The following is a 17,214-nucleotide window of genomic DNA, read 5'->3' on the forward strand; positions in this document are numbered from 1 at the left end:
TTTTAAATTTGGTTTTATTTTGACTACAGGTTAAACGTCACCCTACATAATGATTCTGAGTCATTTCCAGCTCAGAGAAGCTGAGTCAGTTGTACTCACTGCTGCAGCCTGACACAAAGATCTTAACACCTTAGATTGTTGCCACCAATCAAAGGCTCACAGGACTTGTCTGAATATCCTACAGCGTGGTAGTGACAGGTACCTCTCTCAAGCATTCCTCTCCTCTGCGTGGTAAGAATGGCAGCCTGGGGGAGGGACAGCTTCAGCCAGACACGCAAGCAAAAAACCAAACCCCTGGCACAAAGTTTACCTGGTCAGAGGCTGCCCTATACGAGAGTCCCCTGTACACTCCTGTATCTGCTATAGGTGGAAAAAGGAGGAAACTAACTTAGAGCTGTGGGGATTGAGTCACTGGTCACGGGGAGCCCGTGGAAACGGCTGGTTTGTGTGACGTTAGTGGTGCTTCCTGTATTTGAGTTGTGCAGGGTCCAGCTCTGGTTGGAGGGGTCCGGGAAATGCTCTGGGCAGCCTGCCCCCTTTCCACAGCAACTGTGCCTTTGAAATCTTAATGGAAGTGGAAACTGCAACTTAAATAAATGTTGCAGTTTTATTAGGAGCCTTTAATGAGGACTGGGTCTCTGCTAAAAGGGAACCTGCCAGAAGGCGCTGCCTTGTACAAGTGGGAGTGTCGTCAGCTGGGAGTCAAGTGGGAGCTTGTCACAGCTGAAACAGGAAGAATGTGCTGGGGAAAGGGACCTGCAAAGCGCAGCCCTAGCCCACAGGAGAGGGAGGAAGATGCTTTACTGGGGCTTCAGCAGAGAAGCAGCGAAGGGATTATGCTCTTCTCCAATGACATGGTGTCCTGTTGCAGCATCCAGCTCCCCGCTGCAGCAGGCTGCTGAGGGAGGGAGGGAGGAAGGGAGGCTGGCAGCTCGGGGCTGTTGCAGGCGGGCTCGGTGTGGCTTCAAGCCTGGGCCCCGCTGGAGCTGGGGGCTGTCCAAGGGAAGGAGTTGTTCACGTACAGGAAACCCAGTAGCAGGATCTCCTGGCTGAGATGGCTCTGGCTCCGTCCCAGCATTGCAGTGGCTCAAGGCCTTTTGGTTTAACTTCACCAGCGACCTTATAATTGAGCCTGTTTCTCTTGTGGTTTAAGTGCTGTTGAAACCTCTGGGGAGCAGCTGTGTGTGGAAAGTAAACGGACCCTGGCTGTTCATCTGTCCTGCTGCTATAGAGAATCCCTGAGCCCAGCAAAGCAACTGCCCAGTACCAGCGTAAAGCTGGCGGCCTTCCCTGAGTAGGGATCAGCCTGTGTAACCTTCAGCAGAGATAAGAAATGAGGCCAGGGGTTTGAGCTGACAGAAACGTGCCCCCCCCTCCCCGTGTTGGAAGCCCACCTGTCTTGGGGGAAAAAAACATCCACCCACAAGGCAGTAGGACTGGGCCTGGCACCGTCTGCCAAAGGGAGAGGCCAAACCGCTGCCTTTGAGCTCTTCTCTCTGTCCCAGGTAACGGCGCAATGAAACTATATCTGGAAAGACACCCCTCTTCTCTCTTCCCAGCCAGGGGAGGTTTATAACAGCTAACTGTGCAAGGCAGCTCCTTCCTCTTGCAGAGTTTGGAGCAAGCAGCTCTTGCTAGGAGCTGTTAAGCTGTTTGCAGCCCTGTCCCCTCTTGTTGGGAGGGGTCTCTTCTCCGCAGCAGCAAGGAGACATTGGGGATCAGGCCACATTCCTGCAGGCTCCTGGAGTTGTCTGTGTACACCCGCTGGGGAAAGGTACTGATGATCTCATATGAGTCGGAGTCTCCACCCCTAGGAAAGAACAGCACAATGTTTCCTACACTCAGGATCCCCCAAGGTTTTACTGAGATGCTCTGGCTGATCCAGCTGTGATTATGTAAGAGCAGAAGGGAGAGACTTTTACAAGCACAGGCCAAGCAGAAAAAAGGACTTCCCGCCCAAACTGCAAACAGCCAGGCACAGAGCGGCCATTCCAGGCTGCACAGCTGCAGTGAGGAAGGAGGTTCTTGCATCCCAACAGCGGTGAGCTCATCGTGGGCTCAGACCAAGGCCAGACCTGCGGTCCGCAACAGGAGCGTGAAGAGGGGAGAGCAAAGGGGTCCCCTCAGCCATCTGGAACTGTCCCCATAGGGATGTGCAAGCACTTGGGCAGCGTTAAATGCGTTGGGATACAGAGCTGGCTGAGCAAAGGGTGCTGTTTGTCCAGCAGCGGATCCATCGGCCAAGCTGAAGGCTGCAGCTCAGCTTCCAGGCTGCACCAACACCTTGGGAACGGTGGCAATAGTCAGGTGAGTGCTGCTGAGCAGCTGGAAGGAGGCAAAGGCAGTGAATGGACCTGGGTCAGACAGCAATTCCAAGAGGACAAAAGAGACTTAACTCTGCTGCTGTGGCAGCTTTTTGGCAAAGGTGTGACCCTGGCAGTGCTGCCCAGAGAGCGTCTCTGGTTGTGGAGCCAAAGCAGCAGAGCGTGCCCAGCAGCTTCTGGGGCTGGGACTGTAACACTCAGCCCTGCCCAGCTCAGGCTGATCTGTTTGAAATACAATGCCAGGGCCTCCAGCGGCAGCCAAAAAACCTTCCCTGGGGCTCTACAGAGCCGGGTGGAGAGCGAGGAGGGGAGGAAGTCCTAGGCCTACCTGGCGTGGGCGAGGTGTTGGCGCAGGTCCCCTATGGTCTCTGTGAACAGCATCTTTATGATGTATGTCTGCTCCCCGCTCTCAGATTTGATGCGGAGAGTGCAGACATCAGGGGCAGAACCTTCAGCCTCTTCAGCTGTCTTCACCCTGGAGGTTAGAAAACCTCGTCAGCTGAGCTCCACTCAACGGGCAGAGCCTCTGGGCTGCCAGGCTGATCCGAATGGGGGAGACGTGTTTTATGTTTGGAAATGTCCTCGAGATATACAAGGCCCCATCTGGCTGTGGGCAAGCAGACCAACCCACAGATCAAAACCACTGCTTTGCTTTCACTGCTTAAAGGTGCCTTGGAAAGAGGGTTGCTGACCTTTTTTAGCTTTTTCGTTTTAGATCAGGGCTGTCTGGTAAGTACTTTGCCCTACTTTTTTGATTAAAAATAATCTGCTTGGGGGTTTTTTTCATTAGTTATTTGGGTCTTGTCTTGCCAGAAGACTATGAGTTGAAAAGTGTTAGTGTGACCTCCCACTCGGGCATCAATTTCCTGGAGGGATTCTCCCATTTAACATGACCACAAACAGTTTTTTAGATGGTTTCAAACTCTTAGGCCTTGGCTTGCTCTTGGGAAAAGTATTTCACAGCAATAAGTCGGTAACATTTTGAACAGCCTAAGTTTTTGTTAGAGATATAAAAGATGGCAGGTTCATGATGAACAATTCAGTGGTCTTCCCCAAAAATGAAACTTAGACTTTTTTTTCTAATTATTCCTAAGGTATAAGATAGAAGGGGCAAGTCCATTTACTTCCTCAACTGAAAGCCCTGAAATAAACCCTTAGTGATGAAACAGGAGGAAGATGAGCACCTGACAGGGCAGGGATGGAGGGGCTGTGCCTGTACCTCTCCAGGGCAGACAGCCTGGGTGTCTCCATCAGGATCTCTTTGCTGCTCCGCACCCCATCAGAGCCCTGAAACCAAACCAGGTGAGCGTCACCACTGCCTGCTCTGCACAGAGAGCAAGCAGTGCCAGGAAAGCCCAGGACCAGGTGCCAAAGTGCCACGTGTGCTCTGGTGGAGCCTCTCTGGGAGGAGGAGGTTATGCAGAGCCGAGAGAGGCCCAAGGAGGGGGTGCCAGTGCTGTGCAGGGCGCTGAGCCCAAGGAATTGCTGCTGGCCTCATCCTGTGGGTGTTTGAGGGGTCCAATCATACCTGCTGTGCTGCTCTGGCTGAATCTTGGACACTGATCACTTCTCCTCCATGTTTTGAGGACTTAGAAAGCTTGTTGAGAAACCGCTCCACAGAGAGTTTGGGACCTGGTAGAGCAGAGGGGAGATGTGTCCATGTGTGACCTTTTGACAAACAATTTTCCCCCAGAATAGGCTGTTTTGGTGAAATGAGAGAGTGCAACTGCCAACAGAGAGAGCTCTAACCTCCCCTAGCTAGGCTGAGACTGGTCCTCAGTCTCCCCCACTGAAGCTTGTCCCACTTTCTGGCCCACTAAATGTTTGATTGTCAACGTCAACAGTGAGCAACTGTGCAGCCTGTTCAGCACACAGCTGGGAGGCACAACAGGCAGAAACCTGGTTAGCCCTGCTGTGAACAGGAAAAACTAAACCTATGACAATTTTTACAGACTTGGAAAATTTTTCATCTTGTGAGGGTGTATTTGTAGGTGTTCATTCCTTTTTCTGTGGTGGCACTGGGCAATTATATTTTTTTACTGCTTGGATAAAGGAAACATTTAGTACAGCTTCTGTTTGTGAATGGCCTTGAGATGAATGAGCAACTAGTACAGTTCTATATAAATAGGAAGACGTTGCTGATAGGCAATGCACACGTTTGGGTTAGTTAGTTATGCATGCACAAACCCAATATTTTCTGTCTATATGACTGACTGCATTTGACTTTCCAACACTGACAGGTATTGCTTACACAGACTGCTAGAGCCTAGAAGCAAAATGAGGAATCTGTGGCCTGACCTTATGTCTCATATTCTCTTACAAAAGTCTGAAGAGAAATCGTCCCATATTTGGTACAGTTAAGATCGGTCTGGCTTGAAGGTGTCTGCCTTTACAGAGTGAGCTTGTAGGAGAACTAAAGGTTGTTTGCAAGCTACTCCCCCGAGATCTGCCGGGTTCCCTCAGCATCCTTTGCTGATAAGGGTGAAGCTAGAAGGAGCTTGGTCTTTCAGAAATGCACAGGGCAGATATGTTTTTGGAAACCTGCTGATCTTCTGGTCTTTTATTATTTGTCATGTCTCATTCTTTAGGAGGATTTAATGATGAGAGGACACCATGTGTGTGCTGCCTGTCTCCCAGCTCCTGAAGCAACACTGGGGCTACAAGCACAGGGCTCTGACCCGGAGGTGTTGCCTTCCTCGCTCGGACCCTACACGTTCCCCTCCTACCAGCTGGACTGCCCCGGTAAGGTTTTGATTCTCCTCTTTGTGAGTTAACTGCATTTCTGAGGCAGGTCTAAGAATTTACCTGGGATCTTGGTGGTTTCTTGCACCTCATTTGATTTTGAATGGCCAACAACTTGGCCGTGGCCAGGAAAACTCCCTGGAAGGTCCCTCTCCCGAAATACCACATCCCTTCTGTCAGTGACCTGTTGAATTAAGGCCAAACGCCATAAGCAAATCTGACTCTTGCACAAGCTTGTTCTCACTGCATTAGAACACAATAAACGACAGCAATGACAACCAAGAGTTGTAAACCCCAAATGAAACCAAGAGAGCTGCTTCCTTGGAAGCTGAGCCAGCTGTCCAAACTCAATGAAATGCATTTTCAGGTCCTATAGGCTCTCTAATAAAGCAAGTCCTGGTAAATCCCTCAAATCCCCAGGATGGCCCACCCAGACCGCAGGGCAGTTGTTTATCCATCTCAACAGGCACTGGGGCTGCTCCTTTCCATGAGTTGTAAAAAATGTACTTGGCCCTGACCTTTCCTCCGTGTCTGCTTCCACACTTGAGAATGCTCTCCAGGTGGAATGTGATGTGAAAGCAGCAGGCTAGGGATGGAGAAGCATTTGGCAGTAAGAAGCTGCAGTGGGGACTGTCAGATGGCTCTAACAAACCAAGGAAGGCAGTGTGCTACCCTGAGGCCCCCAGCAGTGGGGAAAGCTGCATAAATAGGGGTAGTCTTTCTGTCTGGGTTCCACTTATGTTTCTCTTACACCTGGCTGGCCATATCTCAGGTGGATGTGCTCTGTGTCCGTATTTACTCCAGGTTACTGTACTGTCCTGTGGCTTCCAGATATGGCCAGCTATGCACAGATTATAGGGAACCACAACCCGTAGAGCCTTGCACAATCCTTCCTGTTCCACCTGACTTTCTAACTGCCACACCTACCAGCTCACTCTGGCTGTCCTAACCTCATACTAACCCGTGCAGTTGTGCCCTGCTTTCTTTGTGGCAGTGGGTAGGTGCACCACTCTGGTTGTGCCTGCTGACATTTCAGATGCACCTGAAGACCTAGATTAGAGTCCTCCGAGGCTCTCTGCCTGCTTTCTGCCTGAAAATGTGGCCTTGGCTTTTTGCCATTTCTGAGAAATCAAAAAACGGCGCCCAAAAGAACCTCAGGTACCCAAATCAAAAAAATGTGGCAAAATAAACTCTGACATCCTCCTTGTTCAATCTGTTTTTAAAAGCTTTTCCAGGGGAACTTTGAGAACTTTTTTTCTCCTTTTTGTTACACAGCCCTTCAAATGCTGCACATACCTCTCTTCTACAAAGCCTGCTATGCTCTTAGAAGTCTCTTGTTCCAAAACAAGATCCGCTGAGGCAGAGAAACCATTCAGTCCTAATGCTGAATCACTCACTCATTTCCTGTAACGGCTCTAGCAGGTGTGCTCCCAGCCACCCCTTCCCTGAGACACACATGCACAGAATTAAGCTGCGAGTATGCTGTGTTCAGAAACCTCAAACTTAATTTGCTGTGGGGAGCATCCAGCAGATTAGTGAAAGAAATCTGAACAATTTTCTTGGGAAGCAAGAGAGCCATTTCTTCCAAAAAGCTGATGAATAGGGTTTTGCCATGCTTACCTGCAAAGGGATGCCATCTGGGTAGCGCATCTGCAATTCTGAAGGGAAATATCCATCCATAATATCCTGCAGGCATTGCTGAAACAAAATGACAGCTCATGGTCATACCTCAGACTTTCTATTTGACTGATATATTCCTTCTGGGCAGCTCCTATTTGTGTTGTTATTCCCGTGCAGAAAAGTCTGCATAAAAGACCCAGAATCTCCATCTCTAAAAATTACTACACAAAGATATACTCGTCTTTAAAGGCACCATGGGAATACAGGTGAGAAGCTAGAGTTCTCAATAGCTGCTGCTTTTTAGGACTCGGATGAGCTCACAAGCCCTATTCCTACACATGCCCTTTTCTGAGGCTTAGTGAATGGTAAGAGGATGGCTCTAAGTCTAATTCCTCTACAGACCTTTCCATACCTGTGTGGATGGGTCCTCATAGGGCCGAAAGGGTCCATTGAACATGACCATCCCATTTTGATACAGCGTAAGAGGGAGGGGTTCTGGCTGCCTCAGCCGAGCACCCCCAGGCGTGTGCTCGATTTGAGAAATGCCTTCTCCAGCCAGCACATTCAAATCCTTCACGTTTTCCAAGATTAAATCAAAATCAATCTGGTGTTTGGAAACAACTGCTTCACCTGTGGCAGAGGGAGCACAGTTACAGGGGGAAGGGGATGCCAGCTAAGCAGCTTTCACCTTTGTGTGAATTTGAGTCCTAATATTTTTGGGCTGTCTGTGCTGCCTCTGCATGCTTTGCCTTTCATGCTTTTACGAAGTGTGGTGCAACGCTGCTGCTGTGGTGCAGCGCTGCCAGGTTTACATGGGTGTGTGCAAAAACCACAAGGGCAGGGCAGCAGGGAAACAGCCCTGTTGCTACAAGCTAATGTAACACCAGAGCCAGCTACCATGCAGCCAGCGCTTTAGAGACCACGCTCAGCTCCTGGTCTTTGGTTGTAATTTCAGAAGTGTTGTGTTGTCCCTCAATGTGGTGCTGTAAAATGCACAAAGTGAGGGACTTAACTAGTTGGATGTACTAAATTGGATAAATGGATCGGGGCAGACTTGCTGAAGAAAAATGCCAGTGTAAATGCAACCGGCTGCCTGCTCCTTGCCACCAGTAGATTCCTCACTCTTGCTAGGGCACTGCTGAGGCTGTTTATTGGGGTGCTTGAGGAGGGTGGTAGGGTGAAGCAATAAAAGAGTTGTGATGGGACAGAAGAGTGAAATCAGAAGAGGAAAGAAGAGATGTAGGCAGAGCTAAAGCCTTTGGTAGTTTCTGTTCCACTTTTTTACGATGTGATGAGGGTGGAGGAAATACCGCGTTTAAAAGGTGAGCTGAAAACAATTATTTCAACTGCCTCCTCCATCTTGTCCCCTCCTGCATCTAAGGGAGGGAAGAATTAGTTAGCTAAAATTTGCATGCTGGTTAGGAAGCGGCATTGGCTGTACAGCCCAAGTATTACTCTTCTTTTCTCTGTTACCACTTCCTAAGAAGCCATTGCCAAATATGCTTGGACCACATACAGAACAATCAGGTCTCAATTAAACCACTCACATGGTGGTTGGGAGGAAAGGCAAACAATACACTCTGATAGAGCCAGACAATATGGGTAAGTTACTACAGCTACTATATACACAAAGCATCTGATTCTATTTTCCACCCATTTTATGTCAATGTTATTAGAGCAATCAAGCTTCAAACGTTTAGGGTATGTGAACTCTTCAGGAAGCAGCTGCTGCGAGGGTATCCTTCCAAATGGGTGAGACATCGGGTTCTCTCCTCTTCTCCTAGACGGGGCTTACAAAATACAGGTATAGAAAATACCAACGTTCTGCCTGGCTTACCTCCCATTAAATTGCTCCATGTCTCTGTGCCTGAGGTGGACTGATGTGAAGACCTCAGCACAGGATCCCAGATTCTGAAGACCCAAATTCTGGGTCTTTGACGCTTATCTGCTCTAGGGAGTATCATACCTTCTCTAAGCATGCAGCAGGAGCTAAGATAGCTGCTTCAGCAAAGAGTGCTGGTGCTTTACCTGGCTTCCAGAGGGTCCTTGCTGGCCACTCTTCTTTGTCGTTGAGTGATTCTAAATCTTCCAGCTGTTCATGTCTCTCTCCAACCCAAATCAGCCCATAGTCATTTAGAAACTGCTGTATGAGGGAAGTTGTAGACCAGAGCTTCAGAAAACTAGAAACGGAAGCCTGAGAGTGGTCAGCTGTGACTGTTAGAAGCAGAAGGGAAGGTGAAAGAGAAGGTTTGTCTTGGGGCTCTTTGGCCCTGGCAGACAGACAAACTCATTGGCAGGGTTGTAGTAGCAGCTCACTAGTAGTAGGCAAAAGGGAGAGTGAAAGTATCTGTAGTGACACAGTAATCTTCCAAGACTGTAGTAGCTGCAAAGAGTATTTCTACAGTCCTAGAAATCAAAATGAAGAGGCTTGCAGGAGGCACAAATGTTTGTATTAAAAAACCCTCCTACTGCCCTGTAGCTCACATTCAACCTGTTCTTTCTTTTCAGAGGGGTGAGGTGAAGAATTGTGATGATCAAAGTGGCAGCTTGAAAAAGACTAAGCAGCCTGGGACTGCAATGATATCAAACCAAAGGTGTAGATGGCTTTGGGCAAGTGAAGCAGGTGTCTCACCTCCATCTCCCAGACCTGGGTCTGCAGCTGAAGGCACCTAATTTCCAGTTCCTCTGCTGTGGATGAGTCAGGAGCATCTGAAAGGGAAGGCTTTGGGTTTGTATGTACAGCCTTAAAGAAGAGCTATAGATAACCCGTGTCACACATCGCAAATGACCCAGCAGTACCTGCCTGTACTGAAAGTGAACTCAAGCCCATACGACACAGGAGCTGAACATGAGCGCTGCATGCTGGTCCCTGACAATTCAACCTGCAGCAGTTCGATAAAGATGCTGACAGACTAAAGATAGTTGTGAATGATACTGGTCAAGTTTTATGCTGCGGGAAGCTGATGTGAGTGGTGCTGTTTGTAATTATACAATGAGAATTGCTTGACTTACTCAGTCTTAAGGGACCTATTAAAAAAATGAGCAGGTGTCCACTAAAGCTGGATCCAGAAACCTAGATTAAATGGCTAGAACAATGCATGATGAGGTACAAAACATATGTTTGTGGTTTGACAGGCATATTCTTGTTCTCTGCTCAGGAAATGGAGAATTCACCACAGCTTCATGCTTACAAGGTAGTTCAGCCGATGTAGGAAATGTGTCTGTGCTCAGATGGAGAGCTGCTGGATTCCAAGTAACTGAATGGGGGGACAGATCTTCTGTGACTCACTCAAATCTGGGTTCAATTTAGAGTTAGGCTGCCTTACAGGACAAGTGAGCCTGGACCTGTAATACTGTTTGAGACTCCAGGTAGATTTTTGGTTTTGCTTAGTAGCTCTGTTTTTCCAGCCTGTTTGAACTCTGCGGTATTTACTGTTCTTTTTTTCTAACCATCTAACCATCCTCATGTATCTGTGTGGTTGGTCTATACTCATGGAAACGTAGTAACCCACAGAAAATAGGTCAGGAAATAATGTTTTCTACAACACCAGAAAAGCCAAGTAACAGATGCACATACAAAGCATGGATCTGCTTTGGCAAACGGTACCATGTGTGTCTAACTGATACCACTCACCAAAGAGGCTCTTGGGCTTTTAAGGCAAGGATGGCTCAGACAGGAGGTCTCCAAGCCTGCTCTGCTGCAGTACCAGGAGCTCTGTAGCTCTCCCACAGGTAGGAGCAAGGTGTCAAGGGTAGAATAATTTTTACCTTCTCCTTTCTGAATAGGCTTCATCTTCTCTTCAAGTTCAGCAATCCTCCTGTCCTTCAGGACCAGAACAAATAATGACCTTGTTTAGTTCCTTGGCCTTCAGGACCCTGAGGCACAGTTTGCACAATTAGTCCTGGCTAGGGAAGTCAGTGGTGCCCATACTCTCATGCCACTTAGAGACAGGCAAAATAAGGGTCAGAAAGGCTGTATCACCTCACAAATATCTTAGACTCAAATGAGGGCTGGGATAGAAATACACTGCTCCAAGAATAGATGAGGGACACACTGACCTATCTCCCCCTCCTCTGTCTGCCCAAGAGCTGTAGGCAAACACACAGACTCCTGCCCCTGTGCTTCCTGCTCAGGCACAGCTCATGCTCTGACCTGCATGCACTAAGTGGCTGATCTAGAAATGCAACCAGCATTTCTGCAGGCACCTCTTAAAAAAAAAAAAAGGGGGGGGGTAAGTATTTATTCTAAGCTGCAGTCATGCAAAGAGGTCTGCTCCAGGATGACTCTGCTGTATGAGCAGCTGTTGTTTCAGAAAGCAAAAGGAAGAAAAGAAATGTCTGAAGCTAAACAGCTAATGATATCAGTGAAAGGGTGCTGAGAGTCTTTAAGTAGTCACGGTAGGGGCTGTCCACTCTCCCACCCCAAGGACTGATAAAATTGCTCTGTTGCTTTGCAAAGGCTTGTTTGTGTAATTAACAAAGCAGGCTATAGATTAACTTGTTTTAGCCCAAACTAGGTCTAAGCAGGTGTAACACTACGGTGGCTTCAACCGTCAAAGCAGAGCGTAGAACAGGTTCAGTAAGGGGCAGTATTTTTACCTTCAGTTGGATTTCTTGTGCTTGTTCCTCTATTTTTTGTTCCAACAGAGTGACTTTTTGCATCATGGAGGACATGAGCTCCATGTCAGTGTGAGCTGCGCCTGAAAGCACAAATACGTATTAACCTCTCTAAAATGACAGTTGGTATTGGAGGCTTGTCTGCGCCATAGTGGACCCCACACAAGAATTCCTGCTCTGCCACAGCAGGTAGGACAAGGGTATCTTTTGGGCGTACTGAGTAGAAATCCCTTGGCTCCTGACTGGTGGGGAGATGGCTGTGTCACTGACAGCACACTGTGTATGTGAGATGTGGACCGCAGGAATTAGCCCTGGTCTCTGGGGTATTGAGTCCACCAAACTGTCAGTGAGAAACTGTGATGGCCCAGAACCCCCTAATCATTGAGGGACTTTACCCTGCATATTCTTTTTCAGTGTTGTCCCCCTTGAGCAGGAGGGGAGACTGCCTTGCACTGGATTCTTTGTTCTAGGAGACAGGCTGTCATCTTCTGAGAAGAGGCATGAAGAGCATGAAAGAAAGAAAACAGGTCAGCGTTTTGGATACGACTTCTTCAAAAGCAGGTAAGGAAATACTGGGGTTATGCTGAGGGAAAGAGAGGGCAGAAGAAAGCAGGGTGGCCCAGTCCACTCAATCCTGTAAGACTAACGAGTGTATCTGGGCTCTTGTTATGAGCCAGGACCCAAAGGGAAGGTACAATCTCAGCAGAGTGAACACAAAATGGGGCTAGCAGAAAAAGACCATGATACTCGTACAGAGCATCCTGCACTGCCCAGCAAGCGAGAAAGTGGTAATATTGAGCTATTTTAACAAAAAGCACAACACTCTAGGATTAAGAGAAGCAGCAAACTTCACTGGGAGTGCAAAGGGAGATTTTGCCCTAAGATCAAGTAAGAAGGATGTGACCTAAAATGGAACTGTAAAAATAGATGAGGCTCTAATGTGCTCTAGGGCTTGCTGAGGATGTGGAAACCTTCTGTTACTTATCTGATTTTGTACACATGTAGGAGAGTGCTACAATCATTGCAAAAGGCATAGACGGTAAGAAAAGCCTTACCAGTGGAGGCAATGAACTTGGGCAGCTCTGGCCTCTTAATAAAAATAAAAGGAGATAATATGTAAAAATGAAACATTGGTTCATTAACTTTGGATTTGCTTAATGGGAAAATTTTTTTAAATGTAACTGAAAAGGCTGTCCAAAAAAGCCTGAATGGTACATTTTTCTCATCATCCCATCTTCCCAGTCCATACATACTTGCTTTCTGGGCAGAGTGGGGTGTTCATACAACGAAATGTGTGCCTTTGTAGTAACAGTTAAAATCCTCGAGCTGCAATCTGTGGGTGCTGCCTGAAAGCACAGGGGGTGAAACCCTGGTGAGTTGAGGTGCAGCGGTGCCCGCTGCATCAGCATGAAAGAGCTGACACTTGTGATGCCATTGCAGCTGCAGAAAGCAACTTTCCTTTGCTTGAAACTGAGGAAACACAATCGCGATATGAACCTTTGCGAGACGTGACTGACCAATATCCCTGGTACCTTCTGGGGACCGATGTCGGCCAGGAGACAGCAGGTAAGAAGTTTGGAGAGTTTTATTCGAGATGATGTTGTTTCTGAGCCTGTCACCGTCATCTGCAGCCCTGTGAGTCCCCGGAAGGCCGGTAGCGATCAGCTTTTTGAGGGATCGTTGGCAAAAAGGGGCTCAAAATAACGGGGGTAACCGGGTACTGCCGGGGGGGTGGGGGGGCGACGTGGGTGGCAGCGCTGGGGACACGCCGGCGTGTGCATGGGGGAGAGGACTGTGTGTTGGGGGGACCCTCACGGGGGGGGGGGGGCTCCCAAACCACGGAGGGGTTCCCCCATTCCCCCCCCCCCCCCCAACCCCGCTGGAGCAGCACTCACCCCGCCCTCAGCGCGCCGCCGCCATCTTGTTTATAGGCGGTTGCCACGGCGACCCAGGGCCGCTGCGATTGGCTCAGCCCTGGTCACGTGGCGGGCGAGGCAGCCCCGGAGGACTACACATCCCAGCATGCACTGCGCTGCCGCCTTCCCTCGAGGGGACGAGGGGGGACCCCGGCGCCGGCGGGGGGGGAACGGGACCCCGGCTGGGACCCGGGTCCCGGGACCTGCCAGGGTCCCTACGGGATCGGCCGTCGTCCCGGCTGCTCTCCTGGTGCTCCCCGGCTCCCTCGGTGGGCTACCCCGAGGGCACCTCGGCCAGCGCTGCGGGTGATCTGGCCTGCCGGCCTGTGGCGGGGCCTTCGCGGCCTCCGCTGCCGGCTGCTCCCCGAAGGAGAGGAGGGATAAACCGGGGGAAGCCTCCTCCGTTTGTCGCTTGAGGAGGGAGGCTCGGGCTGGGGGCAGGCTCCGTTCTGCCTGCCACTTCTCTGCCCTGTACACCTGCTGGCAAAACGGTGCTTTGGGGTTTTTTTGGGTTTTTTTTTGTTTTTTTTTTAACCTCTGTTCACTTCAGAGTGCTTCAAAGGTTTCCTGGTGCTGGGGCGAGAGCAGGTGCAGGAGCACCACACGCAGCCATGCTTCCTTTCCTCACCCACCCTCTGCACACCCTTAGCTTCAGCCTGCAGACGTGCTCTGTGGCAGAGCCTGGCCCGAGGCATCGCAGACTGTACAGCTGCTCCTGATTTCCTCAGCTGCTTCATTTCTGTTTTTTAGCAATGCTTTCCCTCACCTGGGCACTACCGCACACTCATTTTGCCTCGCTGATGCGCTGAACTCCACTCAGTGCTTGTCGCCATCCAGTCAGCCTTCCATGAGCATCCCCTGTCCCACCCGCCACCGTGCTGCTCTGCTCTCCAGAGAGCTCGGCCTCGCCTGTTGGAGAGGAGCAGAACAGGCTGATTTTTAGCACCTTTTGTGGGATGTCAGCTGTCCGCAGGAGACTTTCATTTTGAGAATTACATGAAGTGCAAAAATTAACTAAATTTGCTGAAGCTTTGCTGCAGAGGAGCCTTCAGCTGCCAGTGGGCTCACTGTGCTGTGATGCAACTTCAGCAACACAAAACCAGACAAGCGGTGTATGTGCTGGGCGCATTTCAAACCATCTCTAACCAGATCCCTTTTGTTTCCTGCTGCTGAGTCGAGTTGAGGGAGGGAGCTCAGAGATCTGCTGTGAGGAGATGGATATTGGGGGGCTGGAAGGAAGCCATTTCCCTGATCCATTACCTGGATCAGACTACCCCAGGCATGTAATGGAAATTCAGAGGGACAGCTTGGACCCAGCTTCTGCCCTGAGTTGCAGGGAAGGAGGTTTGTTATGCGGTGCAACGCAGAGCCCTTGTTGAAACGTTGGCTGCAATTTGCAAACCCTCCCAGTGAACCAGTGGGGTTTTTTTAACCCATAATCACTATTAGTCCTTCCTGGGTGTGGGGCACAGGACAGGGAACCCCAGGGGAGATGCAGAGCTCAGCCTGGGGGGTTTTCATGCTGCAGGTGGTATTTTGTGATGTGGGAAAAGGCAGGGCAAGGGGCTCGCTGCCTTTGCTGGAGATGGCAGCCAGGATGTCCCACTCAGGACTGGCTGTGTGGCCATTCTGGGGAACCCGGGGAGCAGGAGCTGCTCTTGTGCTAGGTGATGGAGAAGCGAGGCTAAAAGGGCTGTACGGTGTCGTCCCCACCTGGACATCCCCCATGCCATGCCTTGTACTTTCTCCCTTGCAACATTAGCAGTGAATGCGGCTTCCCCAAATCACCCTTTTGGTGGTGGGGCTGGTGCAGGGAAGGAAAGTGTGATTGGTGAGACAGGGCCGTCGCTGCACATAAAGCCTCCGACTGCAATCACTGCGAGCAGATGAGGAAGTGTCACAGCACACCACGAGTCAAGTCCTGACCATGCAGCGCACCTGTGGGCTCCTACTGCTCGCCCTGCTTGTCCTCTGCATGGTAAGAGAAACCCCATGGCACAGGGCCCAGCAAAGGCCGGACTGTCCAGCCAGCTCTGTCCTGTGGGCATGACAGCAGTTGGGGAGGCTGTAGGGTTCAACCGGTGGGAGAATTTCTGCTGAAGTTCAGCTGGAAACTTGAGCATTTGGCTTTCTATTTTACTTTATCCCTGGCTATCTTACCAGGGTCTTTGCACTGTGGTCTGTAAGCTCTGAATACTTCCATACGTTGCTTTTTTAAAGCTTTTTTGTTTTGTTTTTTTTTTTTACTTAAGATCATCACTCCTATCTGTAACCTTCGCACTTAGCTCTCCACCCCATCTTGCAGCTTCTCCTTTGCATGCTGGCCCCCAGCCTGTGCCTGATGTGGGGATGCTGACCATGGCTGTGGGGACACTGGAGATGCTGGACACGGCTGTGTGGGCACACAGCTGTGTGGTTTCCTCTTGCCTCTCTCTGCTGGAGATTGTTTTCCTTCCTGCTGGGAGGCTCCGTGGAGACTTGGTCCAAGTGCCGCGGATGTCAGCTCTCTCCTGGGTGGGGACCGTGGTGTAGGAGGGATGAATGTGTTGGCGTTTTCAGGGAGGGTAATGCTATTCAGAACAGCTGTTGGGATGATTTTTTTTTTTTTTTCTACAGTGTGTTGATAATGGGGCCAGATTTGCTTATGCTTATTTCTCTCACAAACTCTACACAGCTGTGACCGCAGCTGGCTCCGCAGGGTGTATTTATGTTTTGGGAGTCCTGCTCTGTGGCCGGGCCAACCAGCCAAAAACCCTCATAGCACAAGAGTGCCTGTGAGGAGGTAGAGCTGGGCGTTGGGGCCTTGTCCTGGCTCCGGAGGGACCCAAGGAGTGGTGCAAACCAGTGTGGGGGCTGGTTCACGGAGGCAAATGGTGTCCCTTTTCCAGCAGCCCAGGGCAGCGCTTGTCACTGTGGTCCCTGTTCACAGCCGTAACGCACAGCCACTTACATGGGGAGTCCCAGGAAAGGACCAAAAACCCAGAGTGGTCCCGCATAGCCAGGGCTAGAGCGATTCATGCCAATGCCTTAATTTGGAAGGTGTTGATCTTTAGAGACGGAAGGAAACCGCCCTGAAATCACCATCCCAGCTGTGTTACGTTTCCCACACCAGCTGCAATGTCCCTGCTTGCAAAACCCTGGGGGGACAGTGGTCCCTCCTCCTCCTCCTCCTCACCCTGGCTTCCAGCGTGGGTGTTCCCCAGCTCTGCTCCTGCACCCCACATCCCGTGGGCCACCACATCCCCAGCCACTTCCTCGCAGCCATCTGAGGGGCAGAGACCAACCCCCAGCTTCTGCTCCTCCCTCCCCAATTTCTAAAAGTCCCTGGCTAGAAACAGGACCACGAAGGGAGGTGGGAAAACCCTGAAGCCAACAGTGATTTCTGTGTGTGGTGCGAAGGAGAACCTGCCGGGGGAGAGGAGGCCATGTCCCCTGCCTGGGAAGGGGCACCATGGGCATTGGGGTCACCCTGGCTCCTTTCTGCCCCCAGGGTAGCTGCGTTGAGGGGTCTTGGGGGGGGGGGGGTTCTACCCCATGCTGCTGTCCGCTCCGGTTTGGAGCAATGCCTGACTTTCTCGTTTTCTTTTCCAGCCCCTTGGCCAGGCGGACAAGGGGGCTGTGGTCGCAACTATCGCCCCCACCACTCCACACCCCGCCGCAAGCAACGTGAGCCCCCTCTGCGGCAGCCCACCCCTCCTCTCCCTCACCCTGGCGCTGGCTGTGGCTTTCTTCTTGTGGCTGCGCTGACCCAGAGGGGGCTACCGTGCACCCCCACCCCAAAGACGACACCCCCAGAATGGCATCCCCTGCACCGGCACCTCCTCGGACCCTCGCAGGATGGAGGAGCAGCCAGCGTGCCGCCATCGCTTCCTTCCCTGCCTCCCTCTGCTCCGTTCTCCCCTTCTCCTCCGGCCTCTAAATGAAACCCTAAAGCTTTCCCAGCTCGGAAGCCGGCCCGCTGCGAGGTTCTGAGAAATAAAAGCGACTGGCGTAGA

At 50.7% G+C, this 17,214-nt stretch overlaps 1 protein-coding gene and 1 long non-coding RNA gene across 2 annotated transcripts; one reads left to right on the forward strand and one right to left on the reverse strand.

Moving 5' to 3' along the window:
- Positions 1-76: 76 nt before the first annotated feature.
- Positions 77-11,816, reverse strand: UBXN11 (UBX domain protein 11; the record flags this gene model as incomplete). The annotated part of the gene is made up of 12 exons (XM_049819673.1): positions 77-1,810; positions 2,653-2,799; positions 3,544-3,611; positions 3,853-3,956; positions 5,130-5,250; positions 6,687-6,764; positions 7,099-7,316; positions 8,715-8,829; positions 9,319-9,395; positions 10,455-10,509; positions 11,286-11,386; positions 11,699-11,816. Coding segments are annotated over 12 exons (1,368 nt in total), but the record flags the coding sequence as incomplete, so codon positions are not given.
- A 3,165-nt stretch (positions 11,817-14,981) lies between these two features.
- LOC126046826 (uncharacterized) lies at positions 14,982-17,214 on the forward strand. The gene is made up of 2 exons (XR_007508432.1): positions 14,982-15,197; positions 16,811-17,214. It is a non-coding gene; the product is annotated as an uncharacterized LOC126046826 (long non-coding RNA).

The sequence above is a fragment of the Accipiter gentilis genome, chromosome 17, assembly GCF_929443795.1.
Source record: "Accipiter gentilis chromosome 17, bAccGen1.1, whole genome shotgun sequence".
In the NCBI taxonomy this organism is placed as follows: domain Eukaryota; kingdom Metazoa; phylum Chordata; class Aves; order Accipitriformes; family Accipitridae; genus Astur; species Astur gentilis.